This window comes from Aythya ferina, assembly GCF_964211825.1.
Source record: "Aythya ferina genome assembly, chromosome: 5".
NCBI classification, from domain to species: Eukaryota; Metazoa; Chordata; class Aves; order Anseriformes; family Anatidae; genus Aythya; species Aythya ferina.
In genome coordinates, this window is record NC_140301.1 from 4,797,093 (window position 1) to 4,821,509 (window position 24,417).

The following is a 24,417-nucleotide window of genomic DNA, read 5'->3' on the forward strand; positions in this document are numbered from 1 at the left end:
ACTTCTGTAATTATTTCTGTATTCTGTAGTTATTTCTTATGCATTCAACCTTTAGTGTATTTGTACGTTCATTTGCATAAAGACAAGGAGTATTTTTTAAGGATATGTAAATCTAGCATCAGTACACTTATATCTTTTGATACTTTTCATACGCAATTATGGAAGAAATTCTCTCTTTGACAAACATCTTGTTTCAGTGCTATGAGAGAATAAGTCTATTTGAGAAAAATCTAAACTTTTGGAAGAAGGCTCATTCAAGTAATTAATTTCTTTGACAGGGGTAGATATTAACATCATAACCTTCTTCCCATTCTCTGGGTTTGTTCCTTTTGCTTAATATGTTAAGACAAAGCATTTTGAAAACTGTGAAATAGTGATTTTCTGTAATTAAAGAGCCCAGCAAGACAGATCTCTCAACTAAAATATGCCCAAAGCAGAATCATGCTAGACATAAGCGAGTATCATCCCCATTTTAAAACACTGCATTGATCATTTCAAAGCTTAGAACTATGTGTCAGAATACAATAATACACTACATTATCTCATCTCTTCCATTCTCCTTACTGTCAAGCGGTGATTTAACGAAGTACATCTGATCATATACAAAGCATTATACAGGAAAATGCAACAAATGGGTATTTAAAATGCCATTATATCACCACTTTTAAACTGTTCCTATAAAACTGCTTGACATTTTTATTCTTCCTGACCTTGCAGTACACACAAATGCCCACACCTGTTTAGAGTCCAAGTGAAAGCAGAAACACAAAGGTATAAGAGACATAGCACATTCTCGTGCTTTGTGGCCGAGTTATGTGCAAGCTGTTTCATTGCACAGGTACAAACTGGCTTCAATGAATTTCTGTGAAAGTTCAGAGCCCCTTTCAGACTATGAAGTTTGCCAGGCTAAGGCTTGAGAGCTTGTACCATAGAAACCTGTGTTCAATTACTAAATAATTTTCTGCCTACTACTGATGATACCATCATGGGAAAAAAAATCTGAACACTGCCAGAACCTGTTTGTTTGTACTTCATAAACAGCATTCTCTTCTGTGAGGCAACCAAAAAGCTGGAAAACATTCTGGTCACTGACTTGAAAAACCTATCATTATTTTTTGAAAGATCTGACTACTGTAAAAGAAACCCATTAGTTCTATAAATAATGCATATAGTATATATAAATAACTATATAAATACAGAGAACACATAGAGGATTTAAGCAATGCATGACCATCAAAACTGTCATGTTCTGTATAGGTAAAAATTTGCAAAGACAGCACGTAAGTACTATTTTATTAGTGTTTTATACTAATAATTATTTTTTCATTAGCCATTGGTATTTATCCACATAAAGCACTCGTAGTTTATTTTTAATATTTTCAATGCAATCTTGTTAATAAAATAACAATAAAAAGGCTTCTTTTTTATTAACATATATTTCAGTCCATTCAAGTTAAATTATGTAGGGAAACCCCCAAGAATTTGCATGTGGTCAAGTCTGTAATAGGACTCAGCTGGCCACAAAGTTGGAATGGTATTGGCCTTGGTTCAAGGAGATATGTGCTTAAATTTAACCAGGGAAAATTTGACTCATATAGTAAAGGTTTGGTTTGGTGTAGATCCATTTGGCTCACTCACTTATGAAATTACTTTTTCACATTAAAGTAGTCAGTAGTATATTCTCAATACCATAAATCACTGGTGTTAGGTATCACTATACTATGGCAACTTTGCTGAAAGAGTTGGGTTTTGCTTTTGGTGGCTTCTGTATTGACCATAACAAACTCTGCATATGTGGTAAATTTCACTGACTGCTCTCAAACCTGGCATTGGATTACAAGAGGTAAAATATTGGACTAATACACATCTACAGTTAAGTAAAGTGAACACTTTGCTAAATAAATGTTAGATCTAGCCATAATGGAATAGTTTTTATTTATTAGTACTCTCAGCCTAGCAAAAAAATGTCATGGAAATTTATCAGCCCAGGCAGAAATATCTATTCACCCACACTTTACCACAATGATTGATGATAATGAAAAAACGAATGATATTTTACTCTCATGTCAAAAAAAAAAAAAAAAAAAAAAAAAAGGAAAGGAAAGGAAAAAGAAACCCTTACCTCAAGCATGTAAAATCTTCCCAGGCTGATTTGAGGCTAAAGGACTATATGCCTGCAAGGTTTTAGCAGCTAGCAAAAAATGCATACTTCTCTACACAAAGTCACTACATGCCTTCTTTAGATCTATTTTAATAGTTCTGCATTTATAGCACTATCATTCAAATTGACAAAATATCTGAATGTGCTTGGTATTTTTTTGTTGTTGTTGTTTCCTTTTTTCTTCATTTTTTTTCTCCAGTTTGGAGTAAATCTTTTTCCAGTGTATTTGCACTCCTAAAAATCAGAACAACCATAGGAAAATGTAGCAACAAAAGCCAACCAGTTCCACCCAAAGGTGCTTGATGCACCAGACTTCACGGGGTGCATGATGTTCATTTCACACTGCTGGCAAATGCCATGTTGTAGCTGCCTAGTTCCAAGCAAGTGAGAATAAGCAGGCACAAGCACCCAGCAATGGCACAAAACCAACAAGGAGCAGCCCAGTTGTCAGCAGCTGTGTGAAAGCGGCAAAAGTCAAATCAATCTGCAGTGCTACAGTGTTTTCCCTGGAGTCCTGAATTACATTTTATTTTTATGTGAGGCTTCTTCCAAAACTGTGGAAAAAATACAGCTAGATTTGTAAAAATAATTAGAAGATCTACAGGCTCTCTTGCCTTAACAACATAAGCTAGCACTGTATTTTAAGATGCTCAAATGTTCAACCTGAAACAATTTATGACGTGGATGCCATTTATGCACATTACTAGATTACAAACTGAAATTTTGAAAATATCACATTTTACTGATGAATATGTTGTGCTGCCTATGGTAGGAAGTGGGATGTATGATATTTTTGGAAGCAAGAAGTGAATACTTTCTCTTCCATTCTCTGTACTGATAATGCAGTACTAAAACTGAACATTTTATTTGAATATTGAAGAGCTTTTGTGTGCTTCAACTTCCAGATGTAAAACAAGTAGAGCAATTAGTGTCACTATACTTCTTAGGTGCCAACTTTTTTCTTCAATAAGCAATACCTTAACTTGAGTTACCGGACTGGTCCCTCTCTTCTCATTTTTCATCCCCGTGGGTGAGAGTGCCCCTGTTGTATTTGGTGGCTGTGGAGTAGATGGCATTTTGGCTCCAGGAGAAACTTGCATGCTCGCCAGCTGAGCTGCATACAGTTGCTGGAAGACAAGAAGATATACAATATATTCCTGCAAAATTCCTAGAAGAGAAGCTGTAAGCGTACATAATTTTTATTGCTCTGCTGTTGCTTCTCTTGAGCAATTGAGAGATTTAGTGTTTTTTTTGTTTGTTTGTTTGTTTTTGTGTTTTTTTTGTTTGTTTGTTTGTTTTGTTTTGTTTTTAGCACATTCCTGCTTGTGGCTTTTCCCTTCTCGTTATTAAAAAGAAAAACAAACAAACAATCCTAGCAAACTTCCACACACTGATACCTTTCTTCTTAAGTTTGTTTTTTATCAATTTCTTTTTCACTTTTGCAGTAAATACTGTCCATCTTGGTCACAATAAAGAGCAAAGTGTAATACCATGCCCAAATATGCCAAGAATTGGCACCATTGTGAGACTGGTTATGATGAAGAGATACCAACCCCTGCCAGAAACAATCCATGTTTCAAGGCCTTCTACAAAATGTCAATTTTAGAACCTCTGCTGGAAGCTGACGTGGGAATCCTTTGCTACCAAAAGGCAATGCTGCATCTTCTTTAGATAGCAAGAAAAGTTAAAATAGGCAACAGGGTATGTCTCCACCTCAGCGCACAGTGATTGTTATCTCTACCTTCTCTAAATGTTAATGAGTGTAGGCCTTAAAAATTCCTGTAAATAGTGATGAAAATACAAAAACAACCTCACAGAATATGCATCCAACTTTTCAAAAGTTTAACTGAAACATAATAAAAAATGTGTACATTAAAGTAAACAATTCCTACCAATCTAAAGCATTTACTGAACAAAACCAAATAGGTTTAATTTCCTCCCAGTGACCAAATTTAAACTCTCACCTTGAATTAGCATCAGCAATAATTCTTCTAACATAAACAGGGAAGATCCTAATCCCTCTTCTACACATAAATCTATATAAACTTTGCCTTATTAGTGAGAAAAAAGCCAGGTGGTTTGTATGTAATTTCCAACATTACTATCATTCAGATGGACAAATAAAAAAAATTACAGTAATCAAAAGCAGACCTTTCAGCACATGTAATTAAATGAAAGCTTAATAAAGAATAATTTGCAAGAGCCAGATGTGCTTATGTCATAATTGTTGCTTTCTTTGGAACAATTTCTCTAATATAACAAGCCTCCACAGAAATGAAAGTTGCACAATACTGCAAGCTCAGTGACTCAGTGGCTAGACAAACGCATGAAGGAGGGGCACAGCCAGAACTCTGGGTGACAAATGGAAGCTGTTGTTTGTTTGTTTGTTCCCTGACATCCCTTTTCAATACCATGCAAAGGCTACAAAAGGATCACAGATAAATATTTTGAAACCAGTAGTGTTTAAATATTTTGGCTAAGGTGCTAGCTTTTTTCTGTGCCAGAAAACTAATTTCCCAGCTTGCTGTGATGTTCTAAAAAATGGAAATGCATTGTATACAGTAGTTGCTTCCCCCACACACACACACGACTGGGATCTTACCCCTTTGGTAGTGGCCTATAAATTAAAGGCATATTCTGCAGGTCATGCTATGCCTGCTTACTAGGATGCACTGCTTGTATGAAGTCACCCAGCTGCTCTCTCCCTCCCCCTTCTCAACAGGACTGGGTAGAAAATAAGATGAAAAAGTTCATGGGCCTAGGTAAAGACCAGGAGATCACTTACCCCTTTTTTACCCTCATGGGCAAAACCGACTCAACTTAGGGAAAATAATTTTATTAATTGCTAATTACAGTACAGTAGGGATGGTAAGACACAGACTAAAGTTAAAGCTCCTTTCCCACATGCCCCTACTTTTCCCCAACTCATCTTCGCTCCCTCACAGTCCTGAGTCCTCTACCTCCTGCCACTCTCCTGGCCAGGGTGCTCGCAGGGGTGTTTCTCACACTTTTTTTCCCCTCATCCCTCACTGCCATGCAGCATTTATCCCTTTCTTAAACACACTGTCCCTAAGGCGCCACCAACTCGCTGATGGCTGTGGCCTGGGTAGGGGTGGCTGGAACCGGATGGGGGCAGCCCCAGCCTCACCTCACAGTGGCCACCCCACGGCCCCCGCTGCCAGCTCCTGGCCACAGGCCCGGCACACGCAGCAGATGGAGCTGGCAGCTCCATCAGCAGTGACAAGCGAGCAAAGGTGTGCTTGTCACACCCGAATGCTGGCAGCCCATAGTACAGCTTATGTCGACCAGGCATCTCAAGCCTAGGGAAAAATGGGATGCCAGGCACTCCAGGCAGGGGAGGCCTCACCAATGGCTTGGGACTTGAATCACAGCAGGACTGGCAACCAAACTGTTCTCAGTATTTAAGGGTCACAGAGACAGTAACAACAAAAGCAAGCTTTAAAGTGACTGCCTAGGCATTTTTTTGATTTTGGAAATGCAAACATTAAAAACGGAATTAAATTTGTTATTAATCACTCCCTTCCCAATATCTTGAGGGATTTATTGGCTGCCCCGCAAGTAGTGGCGATTAAATGTTCTTGAATGGAGGCAGAAAATAAAAATTATATGTTACATATATGTGTTATATATTTTCCATATATAACATATATATATATATATATACACATTATATATGTTATATAATATATATGTTTATATATATTATTATTTTTATATATAAGCATATATAAAATTCATCACTAGGTTACTCCAAGGTCACAGGACCAGCTTTAGCTTGGCATTTCTATATATTTCTTTTACACAATAAAAGCAAATGTAAAAATAAGTAACAGTAATTAGCATTCTGGTTTGCATAGATTTTAAAACAAAGCTGTTCCATAAACGATTGCAAACCTTGCAAGAATTCACACTAGTGCTAGCAAAACTGCCATGTGGACTGGAAGGTTGTATAACTTCTTTTAAATACTAGTTTGGATGGGAAGCAAGCCAATCTGGAAAACACACCACTGATGCAGGGACAAAATGGGTATTTTTGCAAATAGCACCATTGTAGCACAAAATTTAGGACCTCACATTGAGATGGTCAGGTTGTGAAGCTTTTATTTGCAAGATTAAGGAGAAAAATAATAATAATCAAAAAAAAAAAAAAAAAAAAAAAAAAAAACAGTGAATGAATACTGATTGTTGGCTTTCAGTGCTGAAAAGGAAAATCTTCAATTGAAATTTTTCAATTGAAATTCTACCCCACCAGCTACTGAGTAGTGACTGAAAAAATTAACCTACCTCAAACACCAAACCATATCTTCTTTTCACTATATTTCTAGCACGTGAAGAGAACAGCTTTACATAACCTTGATGCCAATCACTGACTCAGAAGGCTCTTGATTACAAATTAGATACTCAAAACCATCAAGTATTTATGATTGTTTTAAGAATCTTTAAAAAATATATGGCCTGATTTATTTCTTTTTCAAAAAGGTCACTAAGTTAGATTCCTACAATCCAGTTTCCAGCATCCAACTCTTAGTAGTACTGATTTTGAGTTACTGAATGCTCCTGCATAGTTAACAATTTTGAAAATCAGCTAAGGATGTAGTTTTACAGCTTTCAGAACCAGGTTTCTCGTAATGTCATGATGTGACATTGAAGAGTAGGATTTTGAAATGCCATAAGTCTCATTTAATGCAATGGCAAATGAAGCCTCACACTTAGGCACCTGTGAACTTACAAGCTTATCAACTTAAGCACTTGTTTCCAAAACTCTATTCTAACCCTAATCAACTGAAAATCCGAGGCGAATTTATGAAAGTTGGAGGTCACTATGGGTCAGAATGATGTCCATCTACCAAAAGAAAAACAGCTGAGTGAGAAAGTGCTGTACTCAGCATGCCCACAGCACAGCACAAGTACATACTGATTTTTTTTACCTGGAAACAGCAGAATTCATACCAAGCCCTCGCTACTGCTTAGAGCTACAATCCAAGAAGAATCAAATAAGTAATGAAAATAATAACTGGGGGCAGAATTATGTTGGGGGGTAAGAGGGGAAGCATTCCCGGCTTTAGAAATTGCCTATGGCATTTGATGAATTATTTCCACCTCACTGTATTTATAAAAAAATATCATCCACACTCTAAAATTTGACAAACAAAACTGTGAACTAATAATAGAGCATCTTGGCTTATCCAAATGTTTAAACCTTTCTTAATGTCATCTAAGTTTGACAACACCTTTGTGGGACATTTTCATACTATACATGGATAACTGCCTTCACTGTCAATGTTCATCCATATCTTCCCAGAAGACAAAGGCCTCTCCCAAAGACACATCCCTCTCCCAGGTTTCCAGAACATTTTTTCAATAGTTCGTCAACTATTTTTTTCAACTAGCTTTGGAGAATCAAAATTCTTTCATCAGCTCAGGTCCGTTTTTGCCTGCACGTAGTCCTGTGATGTTCCTACACATATGCTCTGCTGAATGACACTGAGCCCAGTAAATACGCTTTCTATGCACCAGAATTTTTTTATTATTATTATTTTTACAACAGAAATACCAGTACTTACCTCGTGGGCTGCAGCATCTATGTCTAAACGAATGAATAAAGGTGAAGAATTTTTGAGAATCAAATGTTACAGAAGTAACACATGGTGAGGAAAATAGAATGGGCCTTAAATCAACACACTTAAGGGAGATTTGCACTGACAACAACTTGTTAACTTTGTGACAAGCTGTTTTACCACCTAACACAGAATTATGATAATCATAACCTTCTTACCAGTGGCTTGTCAATGGCAGACCTTGTGGAAAAATAAGATATTTCAATAAAGAGAAGTGATCAACTGCTGCTATTGAGAGTGGCACTTTCTTCAGGTAGATAAGCTCAGGGAAGAAATGGAGACAGCAGTTGCACTTGGGTATACAAGAACGAAAAGGAAATAAATAGACATTTCAACTGACTGCTTCGGTGAGGGAAAATTCAGTCACAGCAGTGGGGTTATAATTCAGACATTATTATTTGCAGTAGAATTCTGAAGAAACAATAGCAAAGAAATAGGAGAAGTATGGAGTTAAGAAAGAGAGTGAACGTAATAGTCAGTGTAACAGAGAATCAAAGAGCAGGTGATGAAGGCTGACCTAGCACAACGAATTGCAGTGGATGTACTTGGAAAATGACCTAGAGAGAAATGCAGTGGAAACTAGCTTGATGTAAGGGAAAAAAAATATCTGTTCTAGAAACATTTATGGTTTTATTTTCTTTTATTAAAAGATTTATGACCAAAGTGAAAAGACACAGTCCTTTTTATGTATTTGTACAGTATTTCTCCTGAGGTGTAGATCTTTTTTTTTTTTTTTTCTCTCAGAAACAAATGCTAAATACTGTGGACACAGATTAATGCTAAAGTCTCTCATTACCAAAAATGCAAGTCCTGTTATATCTTCAACAAATATACTTGCTACACTAAATGACGCTGAACAATAGAACTACTGAGAATCAAGTGAGAATCCTTATTTGTCAGCATTTTAAATGAATTGTGCAAAGCTGAAATATCTTATTTATAGAGATGAAAGTTCAGCTATTTAGACAATGAGTAATTTGGTTTCTAAAGATAAAAAACTTTAAGGAGTGACTGCAAGTGCTGTTGAAATCCTGCACTACAAGAGGTAATGCAGTTATTTTTTCCATAATATATTTAGTACATAGTGTTGCAAAGCTATAATTCTAGAATTTTTCTTCCAAGTATATTACATACAGTAATAACACTCAGAACTGTCTAATCACAAAGAGTTTTACAAGCTCACCAAAACTAAAAACATCTTTACTATTTCCAACAAACAATTCTGAAGAGAAGCTACCTAAATAATCCCACCTGCAGTTGGACTGCTTTTTGATAGCCTTTTTTTTTGTTTGTTTTTAACAATTCTTGTAGAGGTGCTTAAAATAAGCTTGATGTTTCATTTATCCCGTTTGACTAAGTCCACATTTGAAAAAAATATCTTCTGTTTGAAAGGTGAATGGATTAGTGCTCAACCCCATGCTTTGGATATCATAGCTAATCAAATGTTTACTGCTGATCTGACCCAATGTCACTGGCGCAGCCTTCGGCAGTCCAGGTCAGGAATATTTTTTTTAAAAAACAATGCAAAAGTATAAGTATCCCACTAAAATAAACTCAGACACAGCTCAATGTGTGCAAGAACCATTTCTAAAGTAATAATATTTGTTTTTATTCCTTCTTACTGTTGTATATAGGGCTTTATATATATATATATATATATATATATATATATATATATATATGTTTTTTACACCAATTACATTCAGGGACTAACATGACAGTTGAGGCTTCTACTTTAGCACCAAGGTAAGAAAAGGGATTATTGGATTATGTATATATTAAAAAAAATAAAAAATAAATAGTACGAGGCTGTCTTTCTTTGTTTGAAGATGCCTTTCGATGCAGATCCTTAGAGTGAGAGGTAAGTTAACAGAAAATGGCATCCAGAAACATGAGACAGCCTAAGTAACTCATCAGCAACTTAACCATGTGACAAACACAGGGGCAACTTGGAGGCAGCTACTGCCTGTAGAGTCTGCCAAGAAGCCAGATGCCGTCACCAGAAAAACACCTTCCGTAGCTCAGCATCTGTGTCCTGGGAGTGCTCTCCACACAAAAGGAGGAGGAAGAGGAAAAAGAGAAGGAAAGCTACGTATACTAAAGAAAATGTACGTATCCATAAAAGCAACCATTATTTGAATTAAAAAAAATCTGGGACCTGGAAAAATCAAAACTTTTGTTGATGCTAATAAGATTCCTTCAAATTAATAGATACAACATTTGATGTTAAAAGTGAATGCTTTATTTTATTTTGCAATGTATTTGTGTAGATGCTACCTGCTACAACAGAGTATTTTATAAATATCTTCTAATGAAATTTGGATGTCTCATTAGCATTTTCTCCATTTGTACTAAGAAAAACGATTAAAAAAAATCAAATTAAGGTCAGTTTTAAACATGAGCAAGTACTGTGGGACAGACCCTCCTCTCATCTTCACACAAATAGCAAGTGCTATTTAAGTACCAACAAGTATGCAATATTAGCTTAATTCACAGGTTTATGCAAAATGACTTGAGAACTATTTGGTCTTATTTGGGTATACCTGAAACAGTGCTGATCAAGAACAGCTACAGGAAGTTGGAGTAACAATTAGGAAAAAAAGTTTTTGATTAAGAAACAGTATAAATAGTAAGCAACAAATTTTTAGAAATTCTTTTTCTCTGTAGAATTCCAGTGGCAAGACACGTGTACATGACTTCCTTCCATCATTCTTTTTTTTCCCCTTTTTTTTCCTTTTACATGCCTAACCTATCCATAGTGGACTTAACATTCAGATTTTAAAACTCGTATATCTCCCTACAGCAGTGTCAGCTCACTGTTAGGGAGTGTGACTAGCCTCTACTTCTTATAACACTGCACCAAATAACTTTGTAAAAGGCCTTAAGGTGTAACACAGGCAGGCAGCCAATGAATTATCATAACGAATGTCACAATAAAGAATATTGCAGTGATTATTTATATACTTGCTGGATAATGTGCAGCCAGATTTATTACAGACCAATATGTGCAAACTAACTGAGATTTTAAAATTACAAATACATTCTGCATTCACAGGAACAGTTAGATGACTGCAGTTTTTCACATATGTTCAGGTGTGCATGTACTGAAAAAAAAATTCTAAGCTAAAAGAATATTTTTTCCAGTTATTCCTATTCATTCACTTCAGGTTTTTTGAACTATTAACACGAGTAATTTCAGTGTCTGTCACTACTGTTCTACATATTATCAAGGAAAACTCTTATTTGGCCCTAAATTCCACTCAGTGTTTGTCTCCTTAGAAAATACAAATTCCTGTTTTACTACTTTCTAAAGCTGCAGAGTAACAGATACCTGGATTTTACCACTGAATGCCTGCCAGTTCCAACTCTTTTTACTGACTAGAAATTTGTTGTACTGGCTCAGAAAAAGAAAAATCACTCTCATAGCTTCTGCTGCCCTGCTGCGGATAATGGCCAACCTATACCAAAGATAAAAGAATCTCTACACATTTTAGATACTGCAGCTCACATTGTTGTAGCACTGTGGAGTCAAGATCCCCTTATGCAAAATAACAGCTTTATTTTGTTAAAAGGGCCTAACTTTAAGTGGACCATGGAATATTTATGGCTCTCAGTAGTCCTTTGAAAGAGTTATCTTATGTTTTTATGCCGATCATGGGTCAGAGGTTCAAATCAGCACTTCTTTCTGTCACTCCTTATATGTTTTACTATAATTTACAGCTCAGCAAGAGGACTCATAAAACAAAAGTGTCTATTTTACTTCAGCAACTAATTCTAGCTAATCAAAGCTTTCCAGCAAAACAACCCAGCATGAAACTCTGAGTGGAAAATATGCAGAGAACAAAGCGTTTTGTCAAATAACACATCTCATGATGTAAACACATATGTCTCTTATAGGAAATTTTATCGCTTCCACATTATCGGCACACAAAAGGAGCATTCTTTTTGCAGACCTGGTGCAACTGTGGAGCCATCGTCATTGGAAACAAGAGCCTGATTAGGTTCCCACACAGATATGAATAGATTTTCTTTTTTTAGTGTAATGCTGCCTTTCTTATTTCTTAAACAGACTAGTAATTGTGGCTGTAAAAACAGTGAATTGTGTTTGGATGACATTTGTTGCTTCGCATTTTTTTTTAGCTACCCAGTGACACCAATTATCCCATATGGTTGTCCTCTTCTGGAAAGTCTGAGTTAATCCACAGCTGTGAAGATGAAGACGGACCCAGCAGGCTCTAAGACTGGTGGCTCTCTTGTCTGCTAATAAAGTCCACAGTCTGCTGGACAGATGTTAAGAGGATCTGTTAAATAAGTCAGTGACAACGATCCAGACTTCTGCTGGGGAAAACAATTAGCAAGACCGTATCTATTCTTCATAGATTTTCATTTCTTGCCTCATCTTTTGGAGAGGCAAGTTGTCCTTACTTGATAGAGAACAGTCCCACAGCACATACAATGGTCCTGCTCAAAACATGAATGAACTTAATGATAGTTCATTAACGCCATTGGCGTGTGTTCTGGAAAAGTGATAGATTTTTTATCCTTGACTTAGTCTTCCACATTGTGGCTCCTGCACAATTATTGTATGTTTGGTTTTATTTGTCATAAAATAAATAAAATACTTGTATTGGGAGAGCCTGAGTAAGTACTGCCAGCTACAAAATACCCACTTCAGTTTTCAGTGTAATGGCAAATATATACTGAAGACAAAATTACCATTTGACTAATCTTTCTCTAAATATTATTAGATTTTTTTTTCCTTTGTTTTTTTTTCTTTCTTTCTTTTTTTTTTTTTTTTTTTTTAAATAGAGGATAGACAGAAAACACATTCTGGTCCCAAAGCTAATTCTGCTGTTCTGTGAAAAGAGAAGAAACAAGCAAGTGGAACAAGAAAATACCTGCAGCAAGACCCATGTTTAGAGACTTACTCATTTTTCCCCATCCCCACCTGTTTATGGCCTGACAGCATAGACATACAACATCAAAGTCCCTCTCAGTTACAGTCACGTAAATCTGAAGAACACTGCACAGGTAAAATACATGTACATGCATCAGTGCAATAAAGACCTAACCTGCCTTCAGGAACACGTGCATTAAGGTGCTCTTAAAACCATTTCTGTTTCATCTGGAAACTGTGTTTCTCATTCTATTGACCTCATCCTACTTTGACATAATGAAGTAGAAATGGCCATCAAAACAGCTCACTCTGCTTTGCTGCCTAAATGCAGAAACTCTCATTTATGCATTGTTCCTGAGATCATGCTCCTTAGAAACCAAATGCCTTTGATTTCTTTGAATTATGACAATTAAATACAATCTCTCAGCAAATGCCTGCTCACAACCTGTTTACTGTAAAGCTTTGGGCAAAGCCAAGAAAGAATGCTTAGAACTCAAATAAATTATCAATCACTGCAAGTAGCTAAGACAATGTATATAATTTGGCACCTGGCAGTTGCCTCTGTAATACTGCATTTGTTTCCCCTTGGAAAGTAAAACAGTTAGTTTATTAGTTTCATAGTGCTTTGACAAGTTTTCAAGATATAATGTCAGCCCATCACCCTACAGGGTGATGTGAGACTAGGCTGCTGAGAATTTGTAATGAGACAGCATCAAAATTTCAAAAAAAATCATGAATTCACAAATATATCCTAAAATTTTATACAATTAAAGTTCAGACAGTACATTAGGTATCTCACATCACCATAGCATATAGGTAACATTGTCTCTGTTGAAATAAAATAACTACTCAGCTCACAAGTGTCTTAGTCTGTGGTATTTAAATTAGACTTCTTATTTCTTCCACCTTGACCAAGTCAAAAATCTAACCCTGTAAAGCATAGGTATGGGCTCTAATGCCCTCAGAGAGAAAACTACATTCCTGCCATGTCAGAAAAGAACAAAGGGAGGCCAAAATCTGACCACGGGGAACAAAGTAACAGCTACTAAAAATATGTATATATTTGAAAGCCTCCTGTAATGAATATGGAGCTCTTGCATTCTGAAGAGTAATTCCCTTGTGAAGCCACTGACTGGAGGGAGAGGCAAAAAATCCTCACTGACTTGGCTGTTGTGTCTCACCTCATTTCACTTTTTTTTTTTTTCCTTTCCAAACAGACTGAGTGTTGGTCTGCTGAGAATATGATGCTAAGCCACTTTTCCTGTAGAGTTTTTAAACTGGGCCTCTGAGAAAGAGTTTGTTACAATTCAATGACTGAAGTAATACCTTTGTCCATCTGAGCATTAAATGGCCCATTGAAATACAGCTTAGTTAGAAAGAATTTCAGTAAATGGTGCTTTCTAATTTTTTTTTATTATTATTATTCCTCTCCCAACAGATTACAGCCTGGATCTGAAAATGCAGTTCAATCACTTTTGGTTGCCTCTCAGGTCAGGCCTTTAGCCAGTGTTAATTAAATATAACCCCTTTAGATTACTGGAGGTTAAATGAGAACAACAAACCAGTCTTCTTCAGAATATTACCTGATGCTCTCCAAAATACTCTAATCTGTTTGGGAAGGTCCTCATTTAAACGTAAAATAGTCTTAACAATGAAAATTTATAAAGATGGGGGCAGGGGAAGAAACCCATGCTAAATGCTATTTTGTCTGACAGCTAGTAATCACAAAACATTAAACACCTATTTCCATGCAATATACTATGTCTATTGTGTTTAAATAACAGACATCATAAAGGAAAGTGCTGCAGCAGACAATTTAGGCTGTAGCAGCACATACAGCACAATTTTCAACTTGATAAAGTGAAACTATAAAGAATCAATGCATAAGTCAGACAGCTTCCATACCTAATATACTTCCCTGCAGCTATTAGAAGTTCCCAGTTTTGTCTCTAGTAGGCATGAGCATTAGTATACCTTCAATTTCATGTCTTCAGTCACATTTTGTTGTCTGTTCCATACAATTTGACCAGACCATGAAATTGGAAAGCAGCTGAAATTGTCTTTTTTCATCCTAATGATTTTAAATGAGAAAGGGAGGTTTTTCTGTAAGCTATTTGTTTACGGCTTTGTAAAAAGTTTCCTAAAGTGTTTGTAACAATTTTACCATTAAGCTGTTTGAAAGAAAGGTTTTTAATACGTGGTAATTAGTCTTGTCTTTCTGAACATGACTTTACTGTAAATACTCCTCCTTGACTATCTCTTTGTCCCAAGATTCCTTAGAAGAACGCAACCAAGCGATAATTCAGCATTATTGCTGCTTCAGTGCACTAATCGCTTAAAGAGCAGCAAGGACCCTATGTTCACTGCCACAAGGCTCCTACAGCCTCCTGGCCTAAGGCAGGCTTCCCAACCCAGAAGCATCCAGATGTCAAGAGGAATATCCAGGTCCTGATGCAGCATGCCGCTCCATCCCAGTATGGCCTAAACATCTGTTTCATCTGCTGGCGTACAACCTGCTGAATACACTGACACTGACACACAAAATAGGGAATTGATTTAGGGTAGGAGTCAAATACTGCAGTTGCACTGCTCAGTGTACATATCATTTAAAAAAAAAAAACTCCATGCAGACACAAAAATTAACATAAAATGTCTGGAATCCCAAAATTGGAGTTTGATCATTTCCTATCTCAAACAGATCTCTCTGAGAAAGAAAAATCTAGGCAAATAGCAGGAAAGAGAATAGGATGGTTTAAAACAAAACAAAAGAAAAACTCTCTACACAATATGTACACCTCACTTTTTCTCCTAACGGAGGAAAAGGCCATGACACCTTAGTTTGCTCATCTTACTAATTCTCCCCTTATTTAATGATTTATGGTGTAAGAAAGGGACAAAAGAAGAAAAAGCACAGAAGTATGTACTACACAAATTGCTTGCCACAGCTATAACAATTGTCTTTCGTAGAAAATACTTAAAAATGAGGTGAACTTAGCCTATTACGTATTTATAATTTCCTAAAGATAGTAATTTAGGAGTTCTAAAACAATAAGCATCTTTTATCTAAAAAACAGGAATATATAACCACTGAAATTTTACCTCGAGGCATGACAAAAACAGCAAGCATTTTAGTTGATCTAGATTAAGTTCTGATAATAAAGGAATGCTAACTGCTCTCATCTCTCCCACTTAGCATATCTATTTTCTTGCATTCTTGCTAGCAACAATAATGGACTAGCTGTGTACTACCATGCAAATTCTTTGAGTCTTTTATGAAAGCAAGATCAAAGCCAAAACAGAGAGTACATTTTTTAGCTTTTTTTTTTTTTTTTTTTTTTTCTCTCTCAAGAGAATGACCTAATGAGAGGTAGTTTAACCAGGAATCTTCCTCTGCAATTGCAAAGCAGGAGCACTCTCATGGTGCAACCTCCTGGCTTGGCCTTTTCCCTGGCCAGCCAGCTCTGCGTGGGGTGAGCACCAGCATCCAGAAACTAGGAGCTATCCCTGAGTGCTTATACTGAAACATGCTCCCTGTGAACTTGAAAAAAGCCCCATTTTCTTTGTGCTACTCATGAAAGGGATACACTATTACTGCACTACTACATTGGCTGAACAAAGTATAGTTGAATAAAATTGCAAAATATTCCTGTTAAAGATAAGGTGTGAACAGTAATAAAAGTCTGCTGTTGTGATATATTGCAAGTAGCAATAAAAAACAGAATGCAACAATATGCAGAAACTTCATCAAAATTTACTTCCATTTCCTCAACAAGAGATAGCACAAACATTAATAAATTCTTCCTCTTAAGCACAAAAATGGGAATTATTTTATTTAAAGCTGTCAGATTACTGATATGCTATTTGATCACAGGTCTCCTGCAGTTTAACACACACAGGAAAGAACGTAACTGACTTATCTCTGTGATTCTGCCAGATTACATGTTGCATAAGACACCTTAGAAATTAGCAAAAACATCTTTAATTTTTCTTTATGATTTTACAAAATAACCAGACATACTCTGCTTAAGACCATTGGGTATTTGATATACAATGTAATAATTAAATAAAATATAAGTTAATTTAAACCCAAATACCTTTGATATAAAGCCAATCACAGCAAAAGACAAACTGCTTTGCAATTTCCCAAGCAATTGCATTTGCTTGGGAAAAGGAATGAAACATGAAGTGAAATTAAAATTAAAAAAAAATAAAAATAGAAGAGTAACAATTCATTTTGAGTTTCCACTGGGGAATATTATTCAACAAAGAATCTGAAATTTGAAGGTAAATTCTTATGTGAGTTTCCCATATTTGCTTCTACTAGAATTTGTTTTCAGCATTTTTATAGCATGAAATTGTGGACTTTGGTGCAATTGTGGATTGCACCAAAGTTCACAGAGTAACAAGCTCATCTAAGAAAGCAAGCAAGGACCAGGAAGCATTGCAAATGTGGAAGGCAGCTGCAAACAAGGGCTCTAGTATGTAAAACTCTTTCTCTTTTATCCAAGGAAAGCAGATAAGCAGCACCTACTTAAAATAAAAATACAACTAGATCTATCTAGAAAACATAACCAGGTCATTGCATCAGATCACCATTTTTTTCATTCACTTTACAATATCATAATTCTACTTTCTCTGGTGATCTTGTGAACCCAATTATTCATACACAGAATTTAAAATGTTTTCTGATATTATTTTAGAAACTTCTAGGAATCTGGTTTTTTGGTTTTTTTTTTGTTTGTTTGTTTGTTTGATTGTGTTTTTTTTGTTTGTTTGTGTTTTTTTTTTTTTTTTCTCTTCTTTTTCTGCTAATACAAACTATCTCTAAAAATAAATGTGAGAGATCTCTGTGTTAACCATTCGGACAGTTGCACTTGCTGTATGCATGGAAATGTGTTCTGGACTAAAGCTTGTGTAAAAAGGATGAGCTGCTTAAAGAGAACCCTTGTTATAGGGGAAATAAAATCCTATGATTGAAAAGCAATTAATTGCAGTAAGTTTACAGAATGGATGATAGCTATCAAAGCTCATCAAAAGTTGTATTTCAGAATCTCATGTGTTTCTAAATTGAAAAAAAAATAATGGCAGCACATAGATGGGCTTTGTGAGAGAAGTCAGGAGTTTCATTCTGGCTCATGTCAGCAGGATTATAAGCAATTATGAGTAACTGCTTGTTGAACTGTGTGAAATGAGTTGGTGAATGAGTTTCCTAGTAAGCACATGTCCGTGTCACTGGTATGATTGCCAGTGATGTAGACAGTCCTAGCTGAAGGGGTCTAAAAACATAATTATTCTCCTAATCCTAGAGGGATTTTTACAGGATTAAATCAATTCAGGACAGAAGACGGCTGTGCAGTTGCTGCTTCTAGTATGGACCTTCTAGGTCTGTCAACCTGGCTAGACAGAAAAATCAGAGGCCTAAATAAAAGAAAAAGAAACCAGAACAGAAAAAATAAGTGGCAATAAATCTTCTCTAGAAATATTTTGTAAGGTCTGGCATAGGTTGATGGGTTCATTCACTGTCTGACCACACAGACGAACAAGTTGCCAAGTACAGCTGTTGTGATATTTCCCTGTATGGAACTATACAGACATAGAACAAGAAAACTGAACAGTCACCCACCACTAATCACACTGAGAGGCAAAAGCACTACACTTAGATTTCTATGGGCTCCCATGACAGAATAATGAGACGCCATCCCACTAATAAATGGGTGCACGGCAAGAAAAAGGAAGAGCCCTTCTTTACCTCCCACTACCTCTCGTAATTCCCATGCCTGGGTCCCCATCTTGTGAGAAGATGCTGAGGCAGCTCTACAATTAAGAGCTGAATTTTCAGAAATGCTGCTTGGGGTTGGAAGCTGTAATGTTTTTATACTTTTATAAGAGACACAGACAGTTCATGTGGTAGCTTGCAGCCATTCTATTATTTTCACTAGCCAAAAAATGGACAGAAGACAAGGATATAATAAATATATACCGGCTCTACTGATCAGTAGAAGCTTTATCAGTCAGCTGGGGCACATCTGGAAAAAAAGTCACTCAGGTGCATCTATAGCATCCCATTCAATTAACATACCATTAAAAATGGCTTGTCCCTGTTCAGCCTGCTGTGTTACCCGATAAGTCAACATATTTAAAATGTATATTTAAATGCAGAAAACAGCGAAATGTTTTCTTTGTGCAGCAGAAAACAAGCCCCGTTTACAGGTATTTTAAACCATTACAAATAATTGTGCTTTACAGGCTGCTTAGCAGATCTCTCACACTGATCTTTTACTGTATATTTAGAACTTTCATGCACCTTCAAGGAAAATTAAATAATTTCTTTAAAGGAAATGCACACAAAATTATGCAAAACATATTCAAATCAGCTTATAAAAATTACATCTGAAAAACTCACATTTACACCTCAAAACTAGGTATCTGGGAATTTACTATTACAAATTCATTGTACACTCCTGTATTTTGCTCCAGCAAACATGTATTTCACATAAGCCTACCACGGTTTCTGATACGTTGTGGATGTGACAATATTTCAACAGAAGTGCTGGGACCGGATTTAAATGATTATGAGGTCTGATCTTAGCCCTCCCTGAGGTGTTGAAGACCACAGCAGAATAGATGTCCTGTACTGGATGAGTTACTATGGATAGTTCCCAGTTGTGTTACTTGGTAAAGCTGTGAACTAGTTAAATCTGGCGACTTTTTCTAGGTTGTATGACAAATGGTGCAACTCCTTCAAAGGACTTTACCTCTCTTTACTGTTCACTTCACTTCCAAAAATACCAGTGGGCATGATAACACACTCTCGCTATTCTTGCATGTGGAATATTTCTTCATTTGCTTTCATGCTCAGCTACTTGCTGTAATTCAAGCAGACCACCAAAATATGTGCATTCTTGTGCTGACTTCACTAAATTTTGTGAATGATTTCTTTAGGTCTCGAATAATCCCTTAACATTGACACTTAAGCATGCTTTGTTTTTCTTTCTCTTTTCCTTAAGATCCTCCCTCCAGTCTCTTTCTTTCAGGACTGATATACAAGCCTTCTGTTTTGCCCCACAGCCATATGCAACCACCATGCTGAGTCTTAAGAATAAACAGGTGATTTCATTACTTTCTGTGAGGTGGGACAATTTTCTGCTTTCTCAATCATAAGGATTTCAAAAGCATCACAGACCAAATACACAACCAGCATCACTGACAAGCAGGGTGCTAGGAGGCAATACCGCTCCTCTTCCATTATCTAACAAGGCTCTATTAAAGAATGATATCTACACACTGATATGGGGAGTTCTAACTCATTTTCTATGAATTTCCTTTGTTCTCTGAACCGGGTCAGTGGAAAACGATGCTCTCTACAACCAAACACCCTCCAAAATGAGGCAGGTGATACCTGTTCAGTCCACAACTCTTTAAAATTCTTGTTTCATGTGAGTGCATGCACCCTGTGTGTGTGTGTGTTTCTAGACCTAGAAGCTCCCACCTAACCAACCTTAATGGTTTTATTTTTATTTTTTTTGATTTTTACTACAGATGGAAGGTGAATTGTTAAGTTTTCTCTTACCATATCAGTTAGGAAAGAAAAATGACACAGAAGCGTATTCTCTTTTGTGTATAGAGATGACAGTGTAAAAACATCTTTGCCTTTAATCTTATTGCTGCTAAGTTTCTAATAATCTGAATACGCTAACACCTTCACAGGAAAAAACCCTTCATGTTTGTAATTTGTATCCAAATTAAGCAGCTTACTCTATAGTTATCAGAACTATAATAATTCCAGAAACATATTCACTTGCAGCTAATTCCTGTAAGGCATACACCATATACATTTCTAGAAAGCTTGAAGGAATCCAAGTGCCAGCTCACAGAATGCCTCCCAGTCAGCCTGCTCCCCAAAGGGATGCCACAGTTCTAAAAGAGCTTTAAAAAACGTGCTCGGCCCCTAATGGCACGCTGTAGTACTGGTGCCTCTGGTGCTCTATGAGTAAATGCAGCAGTAACTTATTTGCTTCTTACTGGCTTCTGAGTGGATACACACCCCAGGGAGGGAGCTTTGCAAAGCACAATTATTTTAAAATAGAGTCTGGGCTTTCAGTGAGGGGCTGCCAGTGGTTAAGGCAGCAGGAAAGTCTTGTTGACGCTGGGGGCTCAGCCTCCTCCAGTCACTTGGGTTTGAGTGTCTGCCTTAGTACAGACTGATGAGACATAGGAAACCTCCTGCAATCCAGCCTATAAGGATGACATGCTTTTAAACATACAAGTTTCCTGATAAGTGAGTTTATTTCAGTGCCATTTATGATCCCAGTGGTAAATTCTCCTTGTAACAGAGCATATGGGCCTGGAAGGCAGCTGTCCTGCTTGGTAAGATCGAAAGGTGCAAAAGATGGGAATCACGCCAGGAGCCTGATCCCTAGCTGCCAGACTGAAAAGTTTTCCTGCAAGGGGGAAGACAGCAGGTGCAGGATGAGAGCACTTTGGATGGAGGAGAGCTTGGCCATCTGAAGGGAATAGAAAGAGAGAGCTGTTCCAGGCTGGGTGACAGTCTGGTGGTCAGTGTCCTTCCTGCAACAATAAGGACAAGCCCAAGACTGGACTTAGGCTTGCCACATCCAAGACAAGTACTAGAACTGCTACAGACTGTAGAAAAAGCCTCTTTCTAAAACATTGCTATAAATTTTTTATTACATAATGCGACACCGTTCCATTAAGCAAGAATGAAAGTAACAAAGAGTTGCTGTTTAAAGAAGTTATTGGAGATAGAGGGTATTAAATGGGTGAGAAAAGGGTCTTGCAGCTGTAATGCTGCTGGCTGTACCAGGCTGATTACTTTAGCTAATGGTTTTGTTTGTCTTCTCTCACTAAGCTGAAGAAAACAGGGAGAATCCCTTGTTTTACCAGGAATGCCTACACTGAAGGAGCCAGGAAAATTCTCCTGGCAACAATTTCATCAGAATTGATAGGTTATGGCAAAAAGTCTCAATTTTGATGGGCTGTCCTTTCTTATGAAAGTGAGTCTATAAGATAATTCAGGGCTAAAGATAAGAAGCAGTAGAGGAAAGATGGAGTATTAAGAAATTCTGCAAAGAAAGAAGGTTATATGATAAAATATTGACTCAATGACATCATTTTCATTGATACTGCCACTGATATAATTCAACTTGATAACACAGATATTACACATGGACATAAACATTCAAGTAGAGAAAGGCACAAGTATAACTATTTCATTGATTTTAATTAAATTTTCTTAAGTATTGCAAGCTTGGCATATTTTTAATTTTATTTTCATTAAAGGGCTTACTTGGTCTCTCAGAGCACTAATAAAACCTTCTTTTAACCTCTTTCCTTCCTTTGCTATAACCTAAATTTCTACATAAGAAAAGGACCAAAATATTTAATTTACTACTTCCATACGCTGAAATTTGCACACACCATTCCCTTAATTTAGGCCACTATTCACTGTATCATAATAAGGAAGATTCTGTTAAATTATGCCCACCTAGAGCTCAGTAGTCTTTGAATGCTAGATAAAATCATTCTGTAAGGCTAATGAAGACAGAAACTCTGCCTGTAACAATATTAAGTTTGTTTTCTCTAGTGATTCGAAGAAGTGAGCAATCTGTCAGTAATACATTGAGGGAAATTACTTGTCTTATAGGAATTCCCGCTGACAGTCACTCACTCGCAGTGCTGACCCAAACATCTACCCACTGACAAACAAATTACAGTGTCTAACTTTGAAAAGGTAACTGGCTGTTTTTAATTTTGATTGGTCTCACCAAATCTCCTTCACATTTACCGAATCCCCATTCTTCATTGTGAAAAAAATAAAAAAGAGAAAAAAAGAGAGAGAGAGGGAGAAAGAAAGCCCCATCTTTTTTGCATTTGAAAAAATTATTATTGCCTACATCCGAGAGTGTTATGTCAGATAAAACTGTTAAACTGTGTCTAACCAACATTAAGACTGGCAGCCCTGCCAGTGACTGACTGGGTGAGTGAACACATTACTGAGACAGCATTGTAGAAATTAATTTTCTTCAATAAAGTGATTTTTAAGGCTCATATATTTCACAATCTAAACATATGTCACTGTTTCATAAACAAAATAAATGGATTAAAATAATACATTACCAGTATGCTGACACATGGAGATATTTTAATTAGAAATACTTAAGCTGTGTGATATTTAACTGCTATATTTGTTGAAGAGGAGCATGCATCATTTAATAAGACATAAGGCAGGTACATCACTTTGCATGATGTGGTACCAGAGTGGGACCAAATCACCTCCAGTGTAAGCTATCACTATCAGATCACATTAGCCCCACTAAAAAATTGCTTTAAGTTTACAACGTATAGAGGAAACTCCATAAGAGAAGCAGTCCACTAAAACAACTTTTTCATTGAAATAATAAGTCACCAAGATTCTAGTTCCTGAGAATAATATTTCTTCATAAAAGGCCACATGTAACATCTTAGCTATTTAAAGGCTGTATTTACATGACTGTCGCATTACGTTGGCTTCTTTCCTGCACATTCTTCTTGACTTGCTTTAAGGACCAGCCCTAAAATAGCTGAGGAAAGCAAATGTCAACTGTGTCCTGAAATTTATATGTGTGAGAGAATTGGAATAAGTAGAAATGTAATATATTGTTTACTGTACTGAGTGCCCTCTGTTCTCTAAAGGTCAAAAGCATTGTAACCTTAGAGTTACAGTTTCTGATTGTTCCCAGGGTTAAATACATTATCAAAATTAACGGTTCAAACCCCTCAACCTTCAGATATATGAGTATTCATGCCTCCATCTGCTGAACTGTTCAACTAAAAATAGCATTCTTTGGCCTTCACTCTACTAATATTGTGCCCCTGAGGCAGGCTATGCAATGCTTCAGCGGTGCGCTGGATCCGCACCCAGCGGTATAACAAAAGGTCATTTACTTTGTTTGCAATTAGAAGAGGGAATGAAGGAGTAGGATGAGATGGGAGGGGAGAGCAGAAATAGACAAATATGTGTTTAGCTAAGATTTACATTTTTTTTAATGAATTATAAAAACTTCAGGCTTCAAGAACACAGCTGCAACTACAGTTAAGACTCGCCAAGGTTCATTAGGGTTATAAGCGATAAATTTTGAAGGACAAATTGCACAAATAGTTTGGGAAAGAAGTTATGAACTAAAGCTTTTTTGCTTTGCTTTTTTTCCTAGTGCTCACTTTGTTTAGGAATAACTCCAGCTAGCATCATTGTAGTGCTTCCATTTCTATCAACAGTTTATCAGTTGTGGTTGAGAGAGTTGCGACATTTCCTTATTTAGCACATAGACTGCTTTGTAGAAGCATCTAAGAATGAAGGCAGATGTTTAAACCATAAAGAGCATACCGTAACTTTCCTTGTTTGAAAGCAAGGACATATAGGTGCCACCTCTGCCACCACTGGGACTTCCCATGAACTAGGCTACCGCTACCAGCACCACGAGTTGGAAAAACCGATTTCATGTTCACTCTTTTAGCAAGATTACTCTGCACACATATCTAGAATCAGTTAATATCACTGCAATCATTTGACAACTAAGAACAAAATTCATGGAAACACGAAAGGAGAGAAATGGTAGACAAGGTGGGTATATAAAAGAGGAGCAAAGGGAAAATTACTAAGAGATTTTTCTGCTCAAACTGGTTAATTAAAAGCAACATGCTTTTGTCATACACATGCTTCA

At 36.6% G+C, this 24,417-nt stretch overlaps 1 protein-coding gene across 22 annotated transcripts in view; it reads right to left on the reverse strand.

The window, feature by feature from the left end:
• Positions 1-24,417, reverse strand: part of SOX6 (SRY-box transcription factor 6) — a 381,588-nt gene that overhangs the window by 65,781 nt on the left and 291,390 nt on the right. For all 22 annotated transcript variants that reach the window (XM_084521857.1, XM_084521855.1, XM_084521866.1 and 19 more), the window contains one exon: positions 3,139-3,288. In XM_084521857.1, coding sequence (XP_084377983.1) covers positions 3,139-3,288 — 150 coding nt within the window. The remainder of the gene's footprint in view (positions 1-3,138; positions 3,289-24,417) is intronic.